This window comes from Anser cygnoides, chromosome 5 (assembly GCF_040182565.1).
Source record: "Anser cygnoides isolate HZ-2024a breed goose chromosome 5, Taihu_goose_T2T_genome, whole genome shotgun sequence".
Classification (NCBI taxonomy): Eukaryota; Metazoa; Chordata; class Aves; order Anseriformes; family Anatidae; genus Anser; species Anser cygnoides.
Window position 1 is genome coordinate 28354197 of NC_089877.1, and position 21718 is coordinate 28375914.

Genomic DNA, 21718 nt, shown 5'->3' on the forward strand with positions numbered 1-21718 from the left:
TTAAATTTTTATATAAGGTAATACATATTTTAGCATAATATCTGTGTGTGTATGTGTGTTCAGAATATTTTGTATCTTAATATTTTTCACACAGTGTTAGTACCCTAAACTCTTTCAGATAAATACTGGAGAAGTAGTATTTTAGCAAAGGCATAGTTTTGACAACACAAAAAAGTGACCTAGTTATGTTGCAGTTCCTCTAAAACCATGGCAATCTCATATACAAAATGAAAAATAAAGGGGAAAAACAAGGGTTTTCCTCTTTGGTGAAATAAATAGCTAATCTCAGACTAGCTTTTGTTGAAAAGATTTTTAAATTCATTCTGGCTGCTAGATCTCTACCAATGAAAACAACACAGGCCATGTTAGATCACTTATATTGCCTTCTGAGGATGGCAGAATGATAGGAAAACAAAGGAAAACAAATTCTAACTGTCCTTGTAATTATGTATTTTGAGTATGTTTGAAGCATGGAACGAAAATGTAATCAACTATCTTCAACTTTTATCCCTTTTTATGGTCTAAAAAGCATCTGTTCTGTCATCAGCGGACATACCCTAATTCATCAGTTAACAAATTGGATTCCAGTTTTTCTCTTGACTGCGTACATAATGTATTTCACTTAAGTCCCTTCAGCTTTCTTGTTTCAAAATTGGGAAGAAGATGCAGTGCCTCGAACTCCCTGCCAAACAGTGTCCAGGTAGCAAGTTTATTTTACACACGGGGTAAAATAAATTATTTCTTACATCCAATAGAAAGTAAAAATAACAAAATCAGTTTAAAATTGAAACTGCAGTATAAACAATCTTTCTGCTGCTCCTTCTAGTGAAGGTTAACTTAAAATAGTTCTCCAGATTGTTGCTGGTTCTCTTATACAAAACTCTTCATGAAAATCTGACTTAACTCTTTCCTCTGTCTTAGATTATCTACAGGGAACCAAAGGTAACATCCAAAGTACAGAGTTTGCAAAATAATTAAACATTTTCTTATCAGACCTCAGACAAACACTGATATCTATCCAAACAACAGAGATTACTGATAGAAAATTTTCTACAAGTAGGTCAGTGAGAAATTCACTATTTCCCTACAAAAACATCATTCTAATAAAAGGAGCCTAAAGGACTGAAGTCTGTTTATTGTTAGCCTGCAATTATTTCTTTAGCAAAATAGTGTTCTTTTGTCAGTACTGTGAATGAGGATGGCCAAATGGTAACTTGCTAGTTATGACCTTCAATCCACTATATTTAAAGAAGTGGCAGTCTGCTTTTCAGTGCATTGCTTTTGTCATTATCATCTTTTTTGTAGAGGTTCAAAGCTGAAGTACATCAAACTCAAATTTCCCAATATCCAAAGAATGAAAAGCAGGTGTTTAGACAAAAAGTAAATAAATAAAATAATAATAATAAAGTAAAATAAAATAAAATACACATATGTGTAGAGAGTGATATACTACTAATTCCAATTAGCTTATTTGTTGTGGCCAATGATCTTATGATACAATCTTAGAGGTATTTTTGAAATTTGGGTGACAGACCAGAAATGTGTATAATTTCCTACTAAAAATAACTCTGTTTCTGGAGTTAGAAGTGAAAGCTGTAACAGCAGCTAGAGATGTAATGAACTACTTCAGTATGGAATAGCTACAGTGGCTTGGAAATTGGGTTCCTTTCTTAGAGTTGATCAGTACTGATAATTACACCTCCAAACCCAAAGTCCTAAATGGACAAAGTGTCAAATATTGTGTTTAGGTTTACAGGTATAAATGTGAAAGTTCTCGGAATACTACTCCTTTGGAATTCTGTTTTCTGGTAGACTTGGTCTTAAATCACAGATTTATAACTCTTAACAAAAGATCCTTGATCTTTTTTTAATGTCTTCAGATAACACAGATGTTGCTAGGCCTGTAGAGAGAACTCTTAAAGGACAGAAAAGACTTGCTTAGTAATTGCAGGAAAGAAGCGAGGGCTTGTCCTGCTGTAGCATCAGAAGGGAGCAGTGCTGAAGGAACAAGGGAATTGCAGGTGTCTGGTTTTTGTTCTGCACTGGGGCGGGGGGAGTGAGAGGGAGATGGTGCGGGCTTCTGTCAGGATCTCAATAAAAAGGACCGACAATAAATGGCTTAATAAAATATCTGCTTTAATAAGACAGAATAAATGGAGGAATATAGGTAGCGAATAAAATTTACATCCCTTCAGATGCTGGGAACCCTGCCTTCATGCAGCATTGGATAAATCCCCAAGTGGATTTCTCCACAGCACACTGCTCATACCTGTCTATGGAGAGAGGTTCCTTCTTTTCGTTCCCTTGAGCTACGTTATTATTTTCATACAAGCAGACAACCATATTCATGAAGGGCGTTCTCATGAGGCCAGGCTGCTGGTGTGATCCCCAGCACCCAGCGGGAGCTGCCTGCAGGCTCCACCAGCGCGAGGAGCAGGCCGAGCTGCCCTGCCCTGCCCTGCCCGAGGGATTTGTGTAGCGTGGCCCAGGCCCGAAGGCCTTGCCGGACAAGCAGCCCAGCTGTCTGCCTGCTCACGTGGCTGCTGTGTGCATCGCTGACTCCTTGAGGTGCGATGGCCTCCTGGTCAGGAAGGGTCACTGCAGTATTAGAAATATTATAAATAGAAGATTTTGTGGCTCTTAATTACCAGAGGGCATTGCCCAGTTCTTGCTCACAGCTACAAGTTTTGGCGTGCTTTCCTTCACACACTAATTCCACCTACTCTCTGTTACTGAAAATACTGTCTGGATGACTCTTCTGACTGTGTAGGCTCTTAATCACTATCCAGCAGTGAAGTGGCAATTGTCTCTACAAGGGAAAGTAGTAGTCCAGAGATAACATATACCACATGCATCATAATCCTCAAAGTAGAACGTGTGGGAGATGATACAACTCTTTGGAAGGGGCAGTATGATATTTTTACTTATTATTGAGATGATGCCTTTATTCTAAACCTAGCTGAACAGATGACTGCAATGTGACTGTAACGTGTCCAGAAAGGGAAGTTTTGCGATTTAAAAAAAAATTTACTTGCATAAACGTTTGCACATAAGAGACTGTATGTTAGAATAATAGTATATAATGCAGGTGGTACACTGTGGAAACAACTCATCATTTCTTATGCTGCTTTTTTTGAAATATATAAATAACTCAGGATTCTTTTAAAGGTTACTGTGTGTGTCTTCTTGCATCTTTAAAATAATGAACAAGCACTTCCTAGTCCAGAGGGCTTTCCATGGTCTCACAGCTCTAGAAATGACTCATGTTTTAGCAAGGAGGGTTCTGTTCCTGTGAAGCAGCAGACATTTCATATGTATAAGCTCCACTTAACTGTCTGATTCAAGTGCAGCAGTAACAATGGGAATGCACTCTTTTGGCTAGAACCTGCTGTACCTACAACTGCACTCCCTAAACATTTGTATAATTACTGAGTCTCGCTGCTTATCCATTTGGAAAACTACTCAAAAAATAGAAGAGCATTAATGTATTCTCTCACCATTCTTTTTCAAGGGAAACAGGAGGAGAGAGGCATGATGTACCATTTATGAAAGTATAATGAATAATTGCAGTATCCGTATGTTAATTTTGATGTTTAAAAGAATTGCATTTTCTAGATTGTTATGAAGGTTTGATAAAAATTTCAGTTAAAGTAAGTGAAAGCAATTTTAAAATAAGTTTGAAAAATATTTTCTGAAATACTTAGCTCAAAAAAATTACTTAGAAATATCTGTTAAGATTAGCACAATACAAGTCATTTGAGGCTTAGAACTTAAACATAAGAAAGAACATTTAAGACAATTTAAGGTTTGGTTTGTCTTGTGCTAAGTAGTTAGACTGCATAAATCATCAATTCCTCTTGAAGCACACCCTGTAAGGCCTTCACTTCTCTACTACTCCTCAGTGCTGCAGGTTTTGCTTCTGGCACAGTTCTTGCTTTTGCAACAGGAGCATATGGTACAAATATATTCAGTGCCAGAGCACTTAATTAATTAAGCAGTAATTCATTCAAGAATAAGTGTTTAATGTACCTGTATAGATGACATTCTCAGTGCAAAAGTTTCTCATTCTGATATTAATAGTGTTTGTTTCAAAACTAAGTCACAGAACCAATATTTGTGGATAGAACCATCATGTTTGAAATTCTGGGACTGGAAAGCATTTCTGAATATACCAAGAATTTCTCTGCAAGAGTCAAGAGACTCTATGATCAGTGCAAGCATTTGTAAAGATTGCTCTTCCTGTAGCAGAAAGCATTCCATACTTGTCTCATTCTGATTGTAATGATTAGTATTTCTTCTATGATTCTTAAATTTTAGCAAGTGAAGTTTGGAATTCCTCTAAGAGAAAAAGAGAAATGGCAAGTGATTCAGCTTGGAATCATCCTTTCCACTTCTTTTCATGTTTTGATTTGAACTTTGTTCGTGTCCTAGTTAGCCTCTGTGGCCTTGTTAACACTGTGAGTTTAGATTGAGTTAGATTGCTTCCATGAAGCAATTGCTTTATGAAGCTTCTGTTTGCTCCATTCAGCAACTTTTCCAGATGACACAGACTTCTTACAAAGTTATCCTTGTGAGCTGGCTGAGGTGGAGGCATATTTTATAGGTTTATATGTATATATGTGCATATATGTATAATCCTTGTCATCTGACAAAGTGTTGGCACATCATTCTGTATAGCGCAGTTTTTTTCCCCAAGAAATTAGGACCTTAGAAACAATGGAGATCCCAGTACAAATAATTCTGCAGAGATGCTCTAGGTTGTTTGACATTCTGCATATTATTTTGCCTGAGAGATTTCCAATACCCATAAAGACATGTTTGAACAACCTTAGTATCCTGGCAGATTTTAGCTTCATTTATACCAGCTGCAGAAACAGTTGGAGGATGATTTTGGAATCTCTGTAGGGTTTTTAAGGCTTTTATTACCACCTGACTCCAAGTAATTTTGTTGTTAATATGTATCAAGAAAAAATGAACATCTTTTTTTAAAAAGATCCAAAAGAGAAATGACCAGAAAGTTTCAGCTCTTACGGAAGAAAACAAAAAAGCCATTCCTAGGTGAGTTGTTCTGCATCAATTTTCTCTTGAGTATAATAATCAGTTGAAACCTTTGATTGCAGTGGCATCAGCTAATGCTAAGACACCTCTGCAAGCTGCAGTGGAAGTAGAAGATAGCTCATCAAATTCTATGGTAACAGCTTTCACCCAGTATCATTTGTAATAGCTGTAATCCTTTGGGCTTATAAGAGAGGTTCTGCATACACTGAATCCTGAAAAGGTCTTCCCTTTGAGAGAGTGGCCTTTTTGTTCAGAAAGAAATTGTCTTTAAAATGCCCAGAGGTTCTCTCACTACATTTTAGTCTTTGGATGCTAATGCTCTAGAGTTCAGGAATAAACAATATACTAATCAGCAAGGCAGCCTATTACTAGTTTGTTCTGTTAATCTTCTATTATTCTCTATCTCTGTAAGAAAAAAGCGTGGACTTGTAGGAAAAAGACTTTTTCTGTAATAATCACAGGTATTTATTTTTCATTGCCTTCAGCAGCAGTCAGCATGTTGTTTGCATTAAGAACAGTCAATGAATCTCAATTGATTTTTATCCCTTCCCTGTCCCTTTTGAGAATCATTTGCATGATTCCTATGATTACTCTAGTCAACAGATAATGGAGAAGTGTAGACAATCTGATCAGTTCCAGAATACTCCAGTCTTCTTTCCTCTCTTATATACATCTCTCTAGTCCTTGTTCACATATCCCTATCACAAGGATGTATCCGAGCAGAATGTCCTTACCTTCCTCATATCTGGAAAGATAAAGAACTCTGCTTAGTTTTGGAAGAAGGGTCTTCCTTGCAGATGTTTTGTTGTTTTCTGGAAGCTAAACCTAGCATTGGTTATTAGACCTGGAAAATCATTTACCATCTAAAAATGGTACTCTGTAATTTCTTCCCTTTTCATCTGTGGTAGTAATTATTTTTGAGAAAAATATCTTTGTATACTCACACATAGTGACCTGATTTGTACAAGAATCCTATCTCCATCAAATCACACACAACATTTAGGGTTCTCTACAAATACTTTTTTATTTTACATTACTTGAAAAAGATGAACACAGATGTCTTTTTGTTATGTGGTGAGGCTACGTGATTGCTCTCGGTGATTGAGTACATTTTCACACCCCACAACTCAGAGTTTCCTAAAAGAGCTGATCAGGACACATTAAAAATGTATGATTCAATGGCATTGGAAAACCACTGCATTATAGTCGTTCCTTCTCTCATATTAAGCTCCTAAATTCTAATTTCTTCTGCCCGCATCTATGAAATGCACATCTGGCGACTGTTGCCTCAGCCAGCTGCTGAAGTCTTCTTATGATCTTACAGATCCTTATGGCTGCCATTTTACATACTCTGTACCTTTATAACGGTGGAGTATATTTTCTTCAGTCATCCAAAATTCCTTCTTGAAGTGGTACCAGAGTAGCCAGGCAGTGAGTCCTCCAGTACTCATTCCCAGGTCTTATGCTTCTTTGATTGAATTTTATACTTCACTTTCTTGATTTCACAAGGGCCCTCTATTATTAGTCTCTCTTCACAGGTCTAAGTCTTTGTTTGTTTACTTGTTGCACTGTGGGAATATCCGAAAGTTCAACTGACACCACACAACAGTTGTTCAAATTGTTTTCTGATTCTGTGTGGACTTGTGACTTGGAGTTCCCTCCATGGCCAAAACAAATTCCATTGGATCCCTGGGCAAACTCAGTGTCTGTATTGCATGGTGTTTGGACATTTGCCATGAGGCCACCTGGAGTTCTGTCTTTGCTTCCCCCCAGCAGCATGTTAGTGTAACAGCATGCAGGGCTGTCCCAGCCTTCAGCAGAGTGGTGCTGCCGTTGTCTGTGGGAGTCCTCAGACCTTCTCCTGGGTGGTAAAAGGCAAAGGGAACTGTTCAGAGGGCGTCATTGCTGGGAATGTACATGCAGACTCAAAGAAGAAAGGTTACCTGTCAGTAACTGGCGTTCTTTGAGAGGTATAGTCTGCATGTACATTAGTCTCCTACCTGCCTTTCCCCTCTTTCTGAATCTCTTTCAGGTTTGATTGTGCATTTAAGAGGAACTGAAGTGGTGGCGGATGCACTCTGCCCTAACTTTCATGCATCAAGCAGGACGAGGGGAGGAGCTAGAACGCACCTCCCAGGACACTCCAAGGCAGGCCACAAGCTCACCCACTCTTAGAATATATGTATGGACTAAATATCTCAAAGTACAGCAGCTATTGGTAGGTAAATTTTCTTTACTGTATTTTCACAGGTAAACAATAGATATTTTTTAAAAACAATTTCATTCATTGACGCTGTGGATGATATGCATGAACAACGCACACGGGGGGAAGTTATACCAGACACTGCATTACGCTGAAGTATTTCCCTGTCTCTGTGAAGTTTTCATCTCTCGTCTTTGTCCTCAGATCCAAATAGTTTAGGTAGTTGAATATTATCACTCTGTTCAATTTGCCATTTCCATTGAGGGCTACAACAAAAAACAGAAATGCATAACTTGGAATATTATTGTAAAAGCAAAAGGTAAACAATATCTTGAACAATTGTATCTAGATGTATGAAGTAACACAGAAGATTGTATTTACTGTTAGAAAATGAAGCTAGAAACTTAAACATAAGAATCAATCATATTTTTGCAAGTAATTCGTCTGAAACTTAATAGTTGCAGAAAAACAAACCTTCCAATTTAAATGTCTTTTTTCCACAGCTGGGTTCCTTGTGTTAATCACAGAACCCTTGTGGAGGTTTTTTAATCCCCTGCACTTACTGCCCATTAAACAGCACAAGTCAATACAGGGTATAACCTGGTTTAAATTGTTGATGTAGATTGTCTCTGCGTGCAAATATGCACATGCAATTTCTGTGAGTGCTTTTTTCAAGTACAGTTTTCTATGAAATTAAGCGAAGCTATCTGAGTGGAGGGCTATTATGGGAATATGATTCTCACATCTTTGCGTTTGGAGTTCTCTAAGACAGATTGCCTTTGTCTGTCTGACCCTCACTCTTTTATGATTCCTTAGAGTGATTCCTTTTCTTGGCAGCTCAAAGAAACTTAGTTGGTTTTCTGCAGCTTTACCATTTCTGTGTCTTTAGTAAGATTACAACCAGCAAAGATTGGTAAAAATTATGAACTCTGTATGTGGATACATGTAGGGAAAATATTGTAAAGAACTCTAGTTATAGGACATTACTTACTTGTTTAATGTCGAGCTTCCTTTTTGAAAACTGGGAACCAAATCAAACAGTCTTAATCTTAGATGAACATGAATGTATGCAAATGGGAAGAAAGTGTGGAAAAAACATATTGCTCTGCACAATTAATCTGAGGTTTATGGCTCCAAAGCCAACCATTTATATCTTGTGATAACAGGTCTTTGAAGTGCTGCTCTAATAGATTTTGAAGAGAGAAAACTTCTGATTAACTATTATTAGTGAGCAGTTTGGGATTAATTTAGTTGTTTTATGTTTTTTTCCCTTTTCTTTTTATTCCAATTGCTATTTTAGCTTATATTGTTATAGGAATGACCGGAGGAAGGAAAAGTAATACTGGCGAGGAGGCGTTATGTTTCTCTTTTATTTAATTTTTAAGTGGTTTCAAATAGATTCTTAAGAAAGGCACTTGAGTTTTTATAACTACAGTAATACTTACCTTAGAAAATAAACATATTTTAGTGAGAGGTCTTTTACATATGACAGAAATAAGACACATTTAATTTTGGTGCTTTTGCTAGTATATCTTTATTATATAAAGATAAATATGTGTGCATATATGCCCACATACATGTATATATCTGCCAAATTCAAAGTGGACAGGGAAGTTGCTTCATGGAACAGATACGTTTGGAAAATACCTAATTCAGACTCTTCTGACAGCTATAAGTTCCATTCCCTCCTCAAGGCATCTGAGGAAGACTGTTATGCTGGAGTTGACAGATCCTTTCCAGTGAGAAGCTGTCATTTCAAGAACTCATCATCCACTCTAGGAGGATACCAGTGGTATCAACAGTAGACAGGAACAGATTTTCTTACAGAAGGAAGCAAATAATTCTTATGCTTTGACACATATGTAGATTGATGCCTTGCATATGATCTAGACCGCCTTCTAGATTTTCATTCAATCTGATAAACCATGAAATAAAAGCACAATTTTTCTTATTTGTAGTATGACTAATGTCTCACTGTAGTTAGTTTAAATTAAGTATTTCTCCTTTCTGAAAGCAAAGTACAAAATAAAAGTGCAGTTTTAAATGTCTTCTGGAGTCAACCTTGCATGTGGCCTATACTGTCTTTACCTTTCTCCAGTGAAATAGTTAGATTTATTTTTTTTCCTCACAGTACTGGTCATTAGATGGGCAAACACTTCAGTGCTTGCACGTCTCTTTGCTTTACTTTCCTTAACCCACTTGCTTAGGTGAACTCTGCTGAGCATTGCACTTTGGTGCCAACTTTCCCCCCTCCCCTATTTTAGGAATAATTATCATGAATAGTAGCTTTTAGAAGATGTGAAGTACTTTTTTTAAAAAGGTTACATTACAGGCTGCATAGATATGTTGAACCTTGAATTTTTGATAGGTGCAATTTATTTTAGATGGAAAGTGCCTATAATTAAATTTCCATTTAAAAAAGCAAACCATTTATAGAGTACACTTTTATGACTTTCTTCCTTCAGTTTTGCATTTCAGTAGAATAGTTGCATTTTTATGACTTTCTATTTAACATTAGCTTAGTATTTGGAAAGCAGCATTTAGAAAAACAACAATGTAAAATAACGGTGATGCTGAAAACTGCAAATATATTTGGAGAATTTTCAAAAGGCTACTGTGTTCAGCAAAATCTCAAAAGACAAAAAGCCGTATTTACAGACATTGAGGTACGTACTTGGTTTTCATCCAAGTCTCTGACTACAGTAATTACACTGTGAACACAGTCCTAACATTTCTGTTACTTCATGCCTGTTATTAGTGCGGGAAGGAAAGAAGAGGTGGAGGTACCAGAAAATGTGTAGTATATTTTCCTGGTATTTTAGTATTTCATTTTCTGATATTCTTAAATAATTTTGAGACTCATTATTTGCAAAGCTGTTGCTCCGCACACATGGGTATCTTCATGCCTCTATATTTTAATGAAGCTTTCAAGCAGTAAGAGAAAAGTCGTGAGCATAAGAAATAGAACCTTCACAAGAAATAAGGCCAAAAATATTACATTTATTCCAAGAATAGATGAATATTTCTAAGGCCTTCCCTGTATTTCAAACTGATTGTTGAACTCAGCTCTTTATCTTTCCTACAGTTCCCTTGCTTTATGGATATTTATGGTCTTGTGTGGTCCTTAGTACTTAGTACTTCAATTTTCCCTTTCTAATCAGCGGAGAAGCCGTGGTCAGCTGAATAGAGAAGATTGCAATGCCTAAACAAAAAATATTGATGTTCTTTTAACCCAACTTTTACCTTTTCTTTATTCTTCTGCTTTGTATTTGTGTGTTATAATGTGAATTTCGGATTAATGGGGAGTTACGTATGCTCTCTCATGACATAATATCAGGGTTAACCTTTGGTGAGTTGGAGTCTGGAGTAGTTGAAGCCACATGACCAAGTAAAGGTTGTTATGAGATCCTAGTCTGCTTGCATTTTGAAACATACTGTTCAAGAACAGACAGAGTTTATTTGTAAATATTGAAGTTACATAATTTTACAAAGCTGGTGGTTTTCAGTTCTATGCTAGAGAAATACAGAATTTTCCTATAGGGCCTCTGTAATCCCTATTTGTTTGTTCTGTTCACTTACCTGCAGAGGTTAGAGGATGGTACATTAATGGATTTATGGAGAAAAAAAAATCACTTTGCTAACCATTGCCATTGTACCATCTTGGACAGTGAGATACTGAAGTTATCTCCACTGAAAGATATATGTCTGGAAGTGGTAAAGCCATTTGTTGTCTGAAATGACAGGTAACATTCGCTTATGTGTGGTGCCACGGGATTGCATCCTGTAGCATTGGGTTTTGGATTTACCTCAGTGTGGTAGTGCTTACATGAGTGTGCAGATGTATATCAGCAGTAAACACAGGATCTCTGCACTGTGTCACACAGTGTAGGTGTACTTTCCACAAGTTAATGATCTTATTGGCCTTAATAATGTGTGAAAGAATATGAATTCAGTCTGAGAAGGAATGAAGCAAGATTATTATGCACCATTGAAATCAACAGAATAGTCATGAGGAAATTCAGAAAGATCACAAGCAAAGTTTGATGAGCAGTCTTACAACTGAAAAAATTTCAAGTTTAGGCAACACATAAGTCCAGTGAGTAGTTCCAGCCTGGGAGAGGGAAGGGATGATTTAAACAAGAGCTCTTTGGAGCAAGGGATGGAAATAAATTGTGTGTTAGGCCTAAGGGTTTCTTGCTTATTTCAATGAAAACCAAATAGGTAGATAGAACAGGGCACCAGATCTAATTCAAAGCTTAAGGAACAAATGGGCTGAAATTCCGTTTCTTTGCAGCAGTAAAATTTAATTATGCAATGATTCTAGGACTTTGATGAAATCCGAACAGGTTAGAAATACAAATGTGTATTTTTGAAGTTAAAATGTGTCTAGAAGAGCAAATTGTAATGACTTAATTTTCTTCTTGTCTGCCTTGTCAGTAGGAAATAACTGATAAAGCATTATTTAGAATATTAAAATACCGTTTCTTTGTTTGGTTGTGTTTTTAGGTCTGTACTTTTGTTCTGTCTTAATTTAGTTGTAATTTTATAGTACTGTTTTCAGAGCCAGATGCTTTATTTTGTATCCATCATTGTAATGCCATTGACTTGAATGGAATGACAATGATTTACATAACCCGTTGACCCAGTCTCATTTTGTCTTGAAAGTTTATCATCAATGAAACAGTAGAAGAAGAGATAGATGCACAAAGATTATTTAATGAAATTTTCTGTTGTTGAAATGTTATATAATCATTTTATTTCTATAGCATCTGTCAAGACAAGTATCAGGTTCCTTGTCTGGAGGAATTCTCATTTGAAGAGACAGCAAATTTAGGTCTGTGCAAAGCCAACAGCAAATATTGCTGGACTGCTAGCAGCTGCAAAGTGAATACTAGTGGCCTTTCTTCCCCAGTTGGTCAGGGTGGTGTTTCCTTTTTTTAGATAGTTAAAATGTAAATGAGAATGTTTTGTGGGATAGAGTTTTGTGGGATAGAGAGAAAGTAAATAAACTGAATATTAGTCTCAGATACTTCTAAAAGACCAAGGAGGTACACATTCTAAAATGCAATGAAACCCGAACTTTTTGCTTCATAATCAAAGGTCTTTTTACTGAAAGCTTACGTTTCTTTACTATAACTAGAATTTGATAAAAAATATATGTATGTATTATAATGATATCAATTATATGCTCAATTTCTGTGAAGAGTTAAGGTGTGTAATAATTCCTTTAGCTTTTTGTATGCTATCGTGTGACATTTCTTTTTTCCCTTTTAACTAGAGTATTACTGAGATGTAGCAAAATGAGAACAGATGAAGGATTTATTTTCTCTTTAAAACCACTTGGAGTTTGGCAGGTTTTATTTTATCTAAAGATAAATGCTTCATATAAAAAATGTATATATATATATCCTTTTTGTTTTATGCTGACAATTTTTTCTTGATAATGGTTATTTAAAAATATGTATACAATGTCATGCTCTCACTTTGCCAAACAACATTTCTACACTAAACCTCTCTCAAATGCTTTCTGAAATTTGTTGCTGTTGGAAGTCAAGATAAATATGTCTGTAGATGATATAATAGCTCAGAGGAGATGTCACCTGTTTAAAAAACTTTTCTGATGCATATCTGAAACAAAAATTGAAACAAACAAATTTAAGATTAAAAATGCTTTTTACTACTGCAGTTTACTTCTTTTTATGTAAGTCAAAATAAAAGTAGGACTTAATAGTTCATTTATGTGTTGGTCTGAGACATTTTGCATGTTCATTTCTCAAGCTTATTTGAAATGTTCATATAACCTGAAGTTGGCAGTCAGTTACAGTCTACCTGGGAATAGTGCCATCCTCCAAAGGAAGGTAGTAAAAAGACATAAGTGATTTTAATAAAGACGACATTGCGCAAGAGGGAAGATAGAAGGAATGAGTAAAGGAAGGAGAAATAAAGATAGAACCTTTGGTTTTGCCACTTCTTCAAGTAATCCTTGGATTTTTACATGATGGGTCTTGCAGGCAGGCACAAGTCTATTCTACCTGCAATTTGGAAGAGACTGTATATGAGATGTCCTAACTGGACATCTCATATATTGTATGTGATTTATATGACTGTATATGTTTTCTCTTAACTGGAAATTACCTAGCAGTTCTAAGCCTGCAGAACATATGCCTGAGAATTAATCTACATCAGTAATGCTTTTTAAAATATTACAGACAGTTTTATGACCATCAGCAATATTTTAAGGTTTTTTTACTCAGTAAATTGCTTGGATCTATTTTTAAGAGTCAAATAATAAGCTTCTAGTCCACAGTCACCAAAGCATTTCTTTCCACCTTAATATAATAATTCAGAAACATAAATGTGCCCTAACCTTTTTTCAGAGGTGTTTTCTTTGATAGAATTAGTAAGCAATGGGTATGTTTTCTGCAGATAGTTACTCTACTGTGTAATACATGGTTATACTTTGTGTAACCCCTTGCCTAATTTGGAGCTTCAAACGAACATTAGGCTGCTGTGCTTGCTCACAGTAGAGTGAAGAGTAAGTGATATAATCACACTGCGACTAAATGTATCTTCTGCTGTTGTTGAATTTTTGTCACAATCTGAAAACTAGTTTAGAATGTCATCTAAAAAAATGAATGCAAATCAAATTTAACATATCTCTAGTATCATGAGTTCTAGAGTACTGGAAGTCATTGAATGTACATGACAAATCTCTTAAGCTTTCTTAATCCGGTTTTGGAATCAGCATATATGATCCTATTGAGATCTAGGAAATAAATAAAATATGCTAATATTGTAAGGATCAACTTATGGGTTGCTGTATCAGGTGTATTATTACATCTTTCATTAGACAAGCTTACAAATATGTGGTTCTTGCTTTTTTCAGACTGTTAAAAAGTAGAACAAGCACAGAAACCAGAGTTACTGTGAGAATTATCAAACGTATAACCTGAATTAAATGCATACACTTTATTAACGTGTGTTGAAGCATTATATTTATATCTTAGAATCAAAATAAACAGTGATACAAATGAATAGCTATGAATTCTTGATCTCCATTTTAGAACAAGAGATGGAGAACAGAATTTCAGTTTCCATTTCCAAAAATACTGTTGTATTATTCTGCCATAAGTTGGTTATAAATAGTGGTTTAGAGTCTGTGAAAAATGCCATGAGTGATTACACAATTCCCTTGATTTATTATATGTATATCTGTTTATTTTCAAGACATGTCAATTCTTTAGGTGTTTTCTGAGATAACCGTGTCCCATGTATTACTTGTTAGATCTGACAGCATTCATGTTCTCTTTCAGGAGACGCTGATAGATTGGTGCGATGAAAAGGAACTTAATTTGATTTTAACAACTGGAGGAACAGGGTTTGCACCACGAGATGTCACTCCAGAGGTGAGATACTCCTGGAATAAGAAAAACATGCCCTTTGGTGTAGAAATGTATGAATCTTGGGTTGGGGTTTTACTCTTTTTGAAATTTCCTCTGCAACTTTACTTTGGAGTATCTCTGAACAGGTCAGGTGATAAACAACTTGGAAGCAGAAAAAGCAATAGGGAATACAGCACAAGAGAATTACTCTGACTTTGGGTTCTGACCAGAAACAATTTTTGGACTAAAATGTGACATAGTAAAATGGATTTCCTGTCCCAGTGGAAACAGCAACATTCTAACAGCATTTTGGTATAGCTTTCTTTCGCACTGTAGAACGGTACTGCTAAGCAAAAACATGCATGTCTCTTTTGTTGTGTTCTGCACAAGAAAAGTGGGATGAAAGAGTTCTCTTAATTCTCCCTTGTAGGGTACTACATTGACAACTACTGCTTTATAGGTTAGAACATGGGAAGTAGATAGTAGGGGAGAAAAATTTTGTGCAAAGCTGCTGTTGCTTCACTTCACACTGCACTATCAAAAAAGCTAAACAGGCAGAGATGGAGGTAACCTGCACCAGTAAACGTTGCACAGAAAATTCAGTTACAAACCACTTACCAGGAGCTAAGGTAAGGGGAAAAAAAAATAGTGCAAAGGAAACTTAACCAAATAACTCAACCTCAGGGCCATGAGTTGTAATACGAAATGATGATTGTTATTGTTATTGGAGTACTTGGTACTTTTAGTTCCAAATTAGGTTAATTTGAACTTTTAATATCACATACCTGTTTTTGGTTTGCTAATATTCAACAGAGGACAGAATTAAGACCGAGTGCCTGATGTGTTTATTTCCATAAGTTAACATATTTAGATTTCACTTAAGTGTTCATGTGAGTTTTCGACTGCTTACGCTTTAAGAGTTAATTTAATTATAACATACCTACAATCATTTTTACCTACCAATGTGTTCTGTCAACCATGACTGCATTTTATATTGTTTTCATTAGGAATTTTAAAATGTTTTTAAGCTGCTGTATAACATTTGTGTAACTGAACAAAAAATGTAAATAAATGCTCTTGTACATTATTTCTGATCATTTTAGATTGTATACAAGAAACCTTAACTAAAACTTAAGGGTCTATCTGTCAGAAAATGGGAACAATATAAGGTAACTATAGAGTACTAGCTAGTGCAGCTGCATTTACAGGTGATTCATGTTGCTAAAGCAACACAAAAGTGAAAAATGCATTGGGTTAATTGGTCTCGTACTTGCAAAGTAACATAATGATTTAGAGGGCTGTATTCCAGCACTGTGTGAAAGGAAGGCAGAATTTCTGTTTCAGTTTTCCTGATTTATTATCTTAATGCAAAGTCAAACCTAGGCAATAGTCCCAGAGGAAATATTTCAGCCTGTGTCAAAAATTAGCTATAGATTCTCAAGCAGCATTTGGGCCCAGGAATTAAGAAATGAAAACTCGGCACATAAATACCTTGTGTTTTCCTTACGTTGATTCATTGCTGTTACTTGGACTAACTATTTAATATAGGTGGTAATGATTTGTTTGATTAGTTTTGATGTTACAGTGACCCATTTTAAAAATTAACTGTTGTTGAAGTCTCTTTAGCCTATATAATAAAAACACATTGGTACAAAAATCATTAATAAATTGCATGGAAGGACAAATGCATCATTTATAAACATAATCAGTATGTAAGTCTTCAGTTGGTTAGAACGTTTTACCTGTCCAATTATTACTTTACTTAAAAAGAATTTATAAATTTATATAGGATGTTATTTAACTAAATTTTCACTCATTTAATTTGCATTTAATTTACAAGACTAAAATCATGGTGAAGAGACTGAATCCCAATTTTTGTTACAAAGTGGCAATGGTAAGGTTTGTTCTTCAATTCCATATAGGGTTTAGCAGATCATTCAAGCAAATGTCAGAGGGGAAGAAAAATAGTTTGCTAGTATGTGTCATAAGTAAAATATTGTATGTGTTTTGGGTCAAGGAGAGAGAAAACTCAAAATGGAAAAAATCATTATGTCAACATAAAATGTTCAACAACAAACCTTCAGGAAAACTTCATGTAGGAATGGATTGTTGTAGGAATTTGTTTTTAATATCTTACTTGTATGGCATTCATACAGCATGGTCTCCTGTCATTACTGAACTGGTAATTAAATGATTTGGTCGTGACATTGTGCTAGTGAGATGTCATCTTTAAAACACGATTTTAAAGCTGGTATTAATTGAATCTAATTTTGGAAGACATTTGAGTGTTCTTCCTGAGAGTAGGGATAGTAGTGCATCAGGTCGTATTTCAGCTGGAATGATTCAGTCCTTAATGTTCCTGCAGTTTCAATTAGAAGACAGTTTTCTGCTTTTTCTTCTGAGAAGAGATATGTAGTCACTATTGTACTGTACAAGATAAAGTTGATTCCTGAAAGTATTTACAGCCCAAATAGTTACGGTTAATTTATTTTTTTATTAATTATTGATTAGATTGAAATTAAGTGGTAGTATAATGTATTTATTTATAAACATTTTTTCAGAAATTTGTAATTAAGTTTCAAAAAAAATTACTCAGTTTCCCCACGCACTTTGCATTTTGAACACTATAACAGAATCATACCAGATTATTGCAGTAGTTTCAGTGATGTGATTTATTTTTTTTTAAGTAACAAAATAGATTGTTGAAGGGTATCTGACTTTGATTAGCTATCTCTGATCCCTGAATTTATTGCATAGGATTAGCGAGTGAATGGGGAGAAGCATTTAAGTTAGGTGTTATATGATTCATGTTTTGAGAAGTGGGGGTCAGTTGAATTAAGCAGAGTGAATATCCTTCACATTTTTGCCTACGTAACTTTGAGTGATGAAATGAATGTGGATAGATTAAAAAAATCAGCCAGTGGATGGCTGAATTTGAAGGAAACTTGTAGAAGTTACAAGTGAATGCTGTAATTCTTCATCTACTGTGGCAGTTCATGATAGTTCTCATTTGGACTAAAGCCAAAGTAGAGGCTAGATTTTGTAGATATAGCCACGGTTTTGACCATCTTTATGTTGCCCGTAATTTGAGGGGATAATGTTTTAAGTCCACACTGGAAATGTTCATACAGTCTGCTTGTCACTGGATAGAGATTGAGGCATTACCTATTGCCCAAGTTAACTTATTTGGGAAAGTTTTATTTTGTATTTCCAGATGCAGATATTTTCCCCTTGGAACTACCACACTGGATTGCTAGACAGTTACAGTTTTTACAGGATGTTAATGAAAATATACATTAATTTTTTAAAAACATATTTAAATGATGCAATAAGTTTTTATCAATCAGATTTTCTCTATTGCTGTCAGTCAATACAAGGAGGAAAGGAAAAATCTCATGTATACAGGCACTCTGTGAAGTCTTTTATCTTCCACATCGATTTTTATATTTATTCTTGTGCAAAATTGTACAAATTGTACATCCAAAAAATTAATTTTCCTACCTCTTAACAGAGTCTTCTGGCTGTTTTCTTATCCCATATCTCTTGTGTGGCTCCGTACAAAACTAATTTTATGTACTTAGATAATTGAAAAAAGGATCAGCCTATTGTGCCTAGACTGATGCTGGAACTCCTTGAGCTGTTGCTATGTGAATTCACAAATACTTCAACCACACTGCAGATAATTGTCAGCCCTGAAATTTTAAGACTTCAGGAGAAGAGGCGTAGAAGAGCTTTTTGCCATTATGCAAAACCAGGCAGATGTTTTCTCGTAGTCTTCCTTCTATTCCTCTGCTCTGGAAAAATGATGAATGTGCCTTTTAGCTTTTGCTGATTATATTCCTCAATATTTATAGGCTGTTTTTAAATATATTTGGACACATACTTGTTTTCATTTGATCTCACAATATATGCATACCTGTTTATTCTTTCATCAAAGTTCGCAAGTCCATTAAAAAAAAAAGTTCTCTGGAACTCCCTCCAACTTGTCAGCATTTTCTCTGATAAAAAGCCTGCTCAGAATGAAGAAAACATTCCAAGCCTAGCCACACAGAAGTCGTATCTAGAAGAAAGTCTCTATTCTGCAGTGATGCAAAGTTTTTATATATTTGAATCAAAATCACAACAGCATTTTTATAATCAATACCAATTGCAAATTTTCTTTTGCCTGGCTTTTTCTAATTCCCTAAGGTATCTTTCACTGTTACTGGTTCCTGAGTTTCTCCTTTGAATGTGGTGTGAATTTTTCTGTAAATATTTTAATTGATTTGCCAAATTACAAATTTTCAAATTCCATTTTATTTCTACAGACTGTTTCAATGTCTGTTTCCTTGCATTTCTTTGTCCCAAGTACTGTTTACAAACTTCCTAATCTATACTGTTTGCAATTTTCATATGTTTTCTTTCTGTTTGTTTACCCTTCAACTTTGTTAATGAAACAAGGTGCTTGTGACAGAGCAGGATGTGTGAAGTCATAGCCATGTTCTCACAGCAACTCATGTGTTCTCCTCAGATTAACTTAAATCCATTGAGACATTTCAAATAACAACTTCCAATTAATATTTGATAACTTAAACTAGGAAGAACATGTAGATATTTTTATCCTCCCTGCTTCAAATAGTCCTTTTCCAGAACAGCAACATTTCTGGTAGAGTTCCTTTTGGATATGGGAGCACTTCCATTCTTTTTCAAATAATATTCAACTCTTCTTAGTGCCGTGCCCATTATATCTTAGTGTTGTCACTGGTCACACGAAACTCTTTTTACAACCTGTCTGTCACTTCAGGCTGGCTCCATAATGAGGAGGAATGAAGTCTTCATCTCATATGTGACATCAGTCATTTTATGGTAGGAATACTATGAAATCATACAAGCTCTTAATTACCCAGGCTGTTCTTTCAGTTTCTCATTCTCAATATTCAGTATGATCTCCAATTTAAAAACCTTTTTCAGCATGTGTTTTTGTAGTCTGTGTTAACACTGCAGTTTTCCGTGTCTCTGAATGGAGATTTCACTCCCTGTTAAGTCTGATTTCTTTGTTAGAACTATTGTATAACGAAGCGTGCTGTGCATGTGTGATGAGTGATCCTGTAACTTGCCATCAGACCTTTTGAGAACTATCATTCTCCATATTTCTTAGGAGATTGTTTCCAGCCTAGCTTGCTCCTAAAGGGTCTGAATTATGAAACCTTGCCAGATGCAACTAGGCAACAAATAGACTTCAATGCAATAGACCACAGTGTGACAGACTTCTGAATTCTGTGTTATGCTGTTGGACTTTTATCAGCAACTCTGTAAGGTATCATTCCCTTTTTTTATTAGACCTCCAGACAGTTCCTAACTTACATGATTAGGTCTTTATTCAGTCTGATTTAATTTTTCAGTATAATCAGTTAAGAATTTGAAACACTCTATTGGGTGTTCCAAAAATCCAAATGCGTCTGTATGCTCTATTCATTTAACCAGTAATTCTATAGTTAGGTTTTAAGTCTCAGATTTGGAAGACATTATAACAACAGAACTGCTATACTGAATTGCAGAACACTTTTCACTAAATAACCATTACCAGTGTCTTTGAGAAGCAGCAGTATCCTGATTATTTGCGGTATGCAGCACACTGTCAGCTTACAGACGTACCTGTATCCTGGGAAATTCCAAGCTGATTTAGCTGACTTGTGAAGTGCTGAAAAGTACATTTTCTCTTTTCTTCTGGGAGTTCCTCAGGAAATCTTGGTAATACACCAGCATCACTGAAGAGTCTGGTTGTGCTACCATGAACTGCAGTCACTGCATGGAAACACCTGGGAGCTGTGAGGACAGCTGTAGTGAGAAATGCGTGAGGGAAGGAAGCCAGATCCCATTTCAGCTCTATTTACTCAAATAACAGAAGGTACGCGCACACACACACACACAAAAAAAAAAAAAAAAAAAAAGGAGGAAACTTATACAGATACAGAGAAAGCATTCCTAAAGAATGCTAATTTTGATAAAGAGAGCTTTATAAATCGGTATTCTGATTCTATAAATGACAGTTTTGAACGTCTCCTTGTATGTGTATCCAACTGAGATGCAGGATGAAAAGAGTATGTCTCTCAACTTGTTTCTGTCTACATTTCCAGACATAGACAAGTATGAAGATGGTGAATAAAAAAAGGAATAGGAATACAGGGGATACTTTTTTGTCTGTATACAGAATTGATGCGTCTAAATTGGAAAGCTGCATTTTTTTTCTGACATTCACTTTTTTAAACATTTCAAATATCACACTGGATATAGAAAAAGCTCAAAAAATATGATGGCTAGAAGAGATGCTTTCTGTGAGGGTTATACAACTCAGTCTGTTTAGTTTATCATAAAGAATATCGGGAAGTAACTTAGTTTGTACTGCATTCACTATATTTTCTTTGAGAAATAATGATATAATGTACCAAGGGTTTTGTTAGTCTGCTGAAGAGATGTGTAACAATAGCTGGTGATAAGAAGCTCAAACCACAAAAGTCGAATAAGGAAATCATCATATTGGAAGATTTTTTTGTGTGTTTGTATTGGTTTTGTGTTTTTTGTTTTTTTTTTAACAGTGAGCAATTAATCACACAAACAAGTTCCTTCCCCAAAAGAGCTGTATTCTCTGAGTTTCAATCCTGTCAAATCAAAACCAATTGTGGAAGAGATGTCTTATAAAACACAAGTTATATGGGATTCCTTACAGAAGTCATGGATGACACTTAAAGAGTTATCCCATGTGGAAAGTCATACTAGATTCTAACATTATGTTCTGTATGTATTAAATGAGAAGATAATCCAAATCAAGTGGATCCCAAAATTAATGGGTACACAATTGTCTTTAACTGATTTATTAATCTTCTGTCTAAAGCTGTCTGACCATCATATCCTAAAGATAATACCAATAGATTTCCTATCAAATGTTCCAGGATGTTTTTGCCCATTTGAGGATCAACATTTATTTGCTTTATTTTAGTTTTCCTTAATGCTCTGAAAATAGCAAATAGAAGTTCCATTTTTCTGGCTTTCAGGTATGTATGAAATATTTGCAAGCACTGTTGAAAAAAAAAAAACA

General features: G+C 35.4%; 1 protein-coding gene across 39 annotated transcripts in view; it reads left to right on the plus strand.

Moving 5' to 3' along the window:
* The window catches only part of GPHN (gephyrin), a 366964-nt gene that overhangs the window by 209092 nt on the left and 136154 nt on the right, over positions 1–21718 (plus strand). For 37 of the 39 annotated variants that reach the window (XR_010832041.1, XR_010832042.1, XM_066998532.1 and 34 more), the window contains one exon: positions 14575–14667. Coding sequence is in view for 37 of the 39 variants with exons in the window: in XM_066998532.1 (XP_066854633.1) it covers positions 14575–14667 (93 nt within the window). In the remaining 2 variants the exon portion in view is untranslated. Of the gene's footprint in view, positions 1–7090; positions 7277–14574; positions 14668–21718 lie in introns of all 39 variants that reach the window. The other 2 variants (XM_066998522.1, XM_066998527.1) reach the window with 1 other exon arrangement.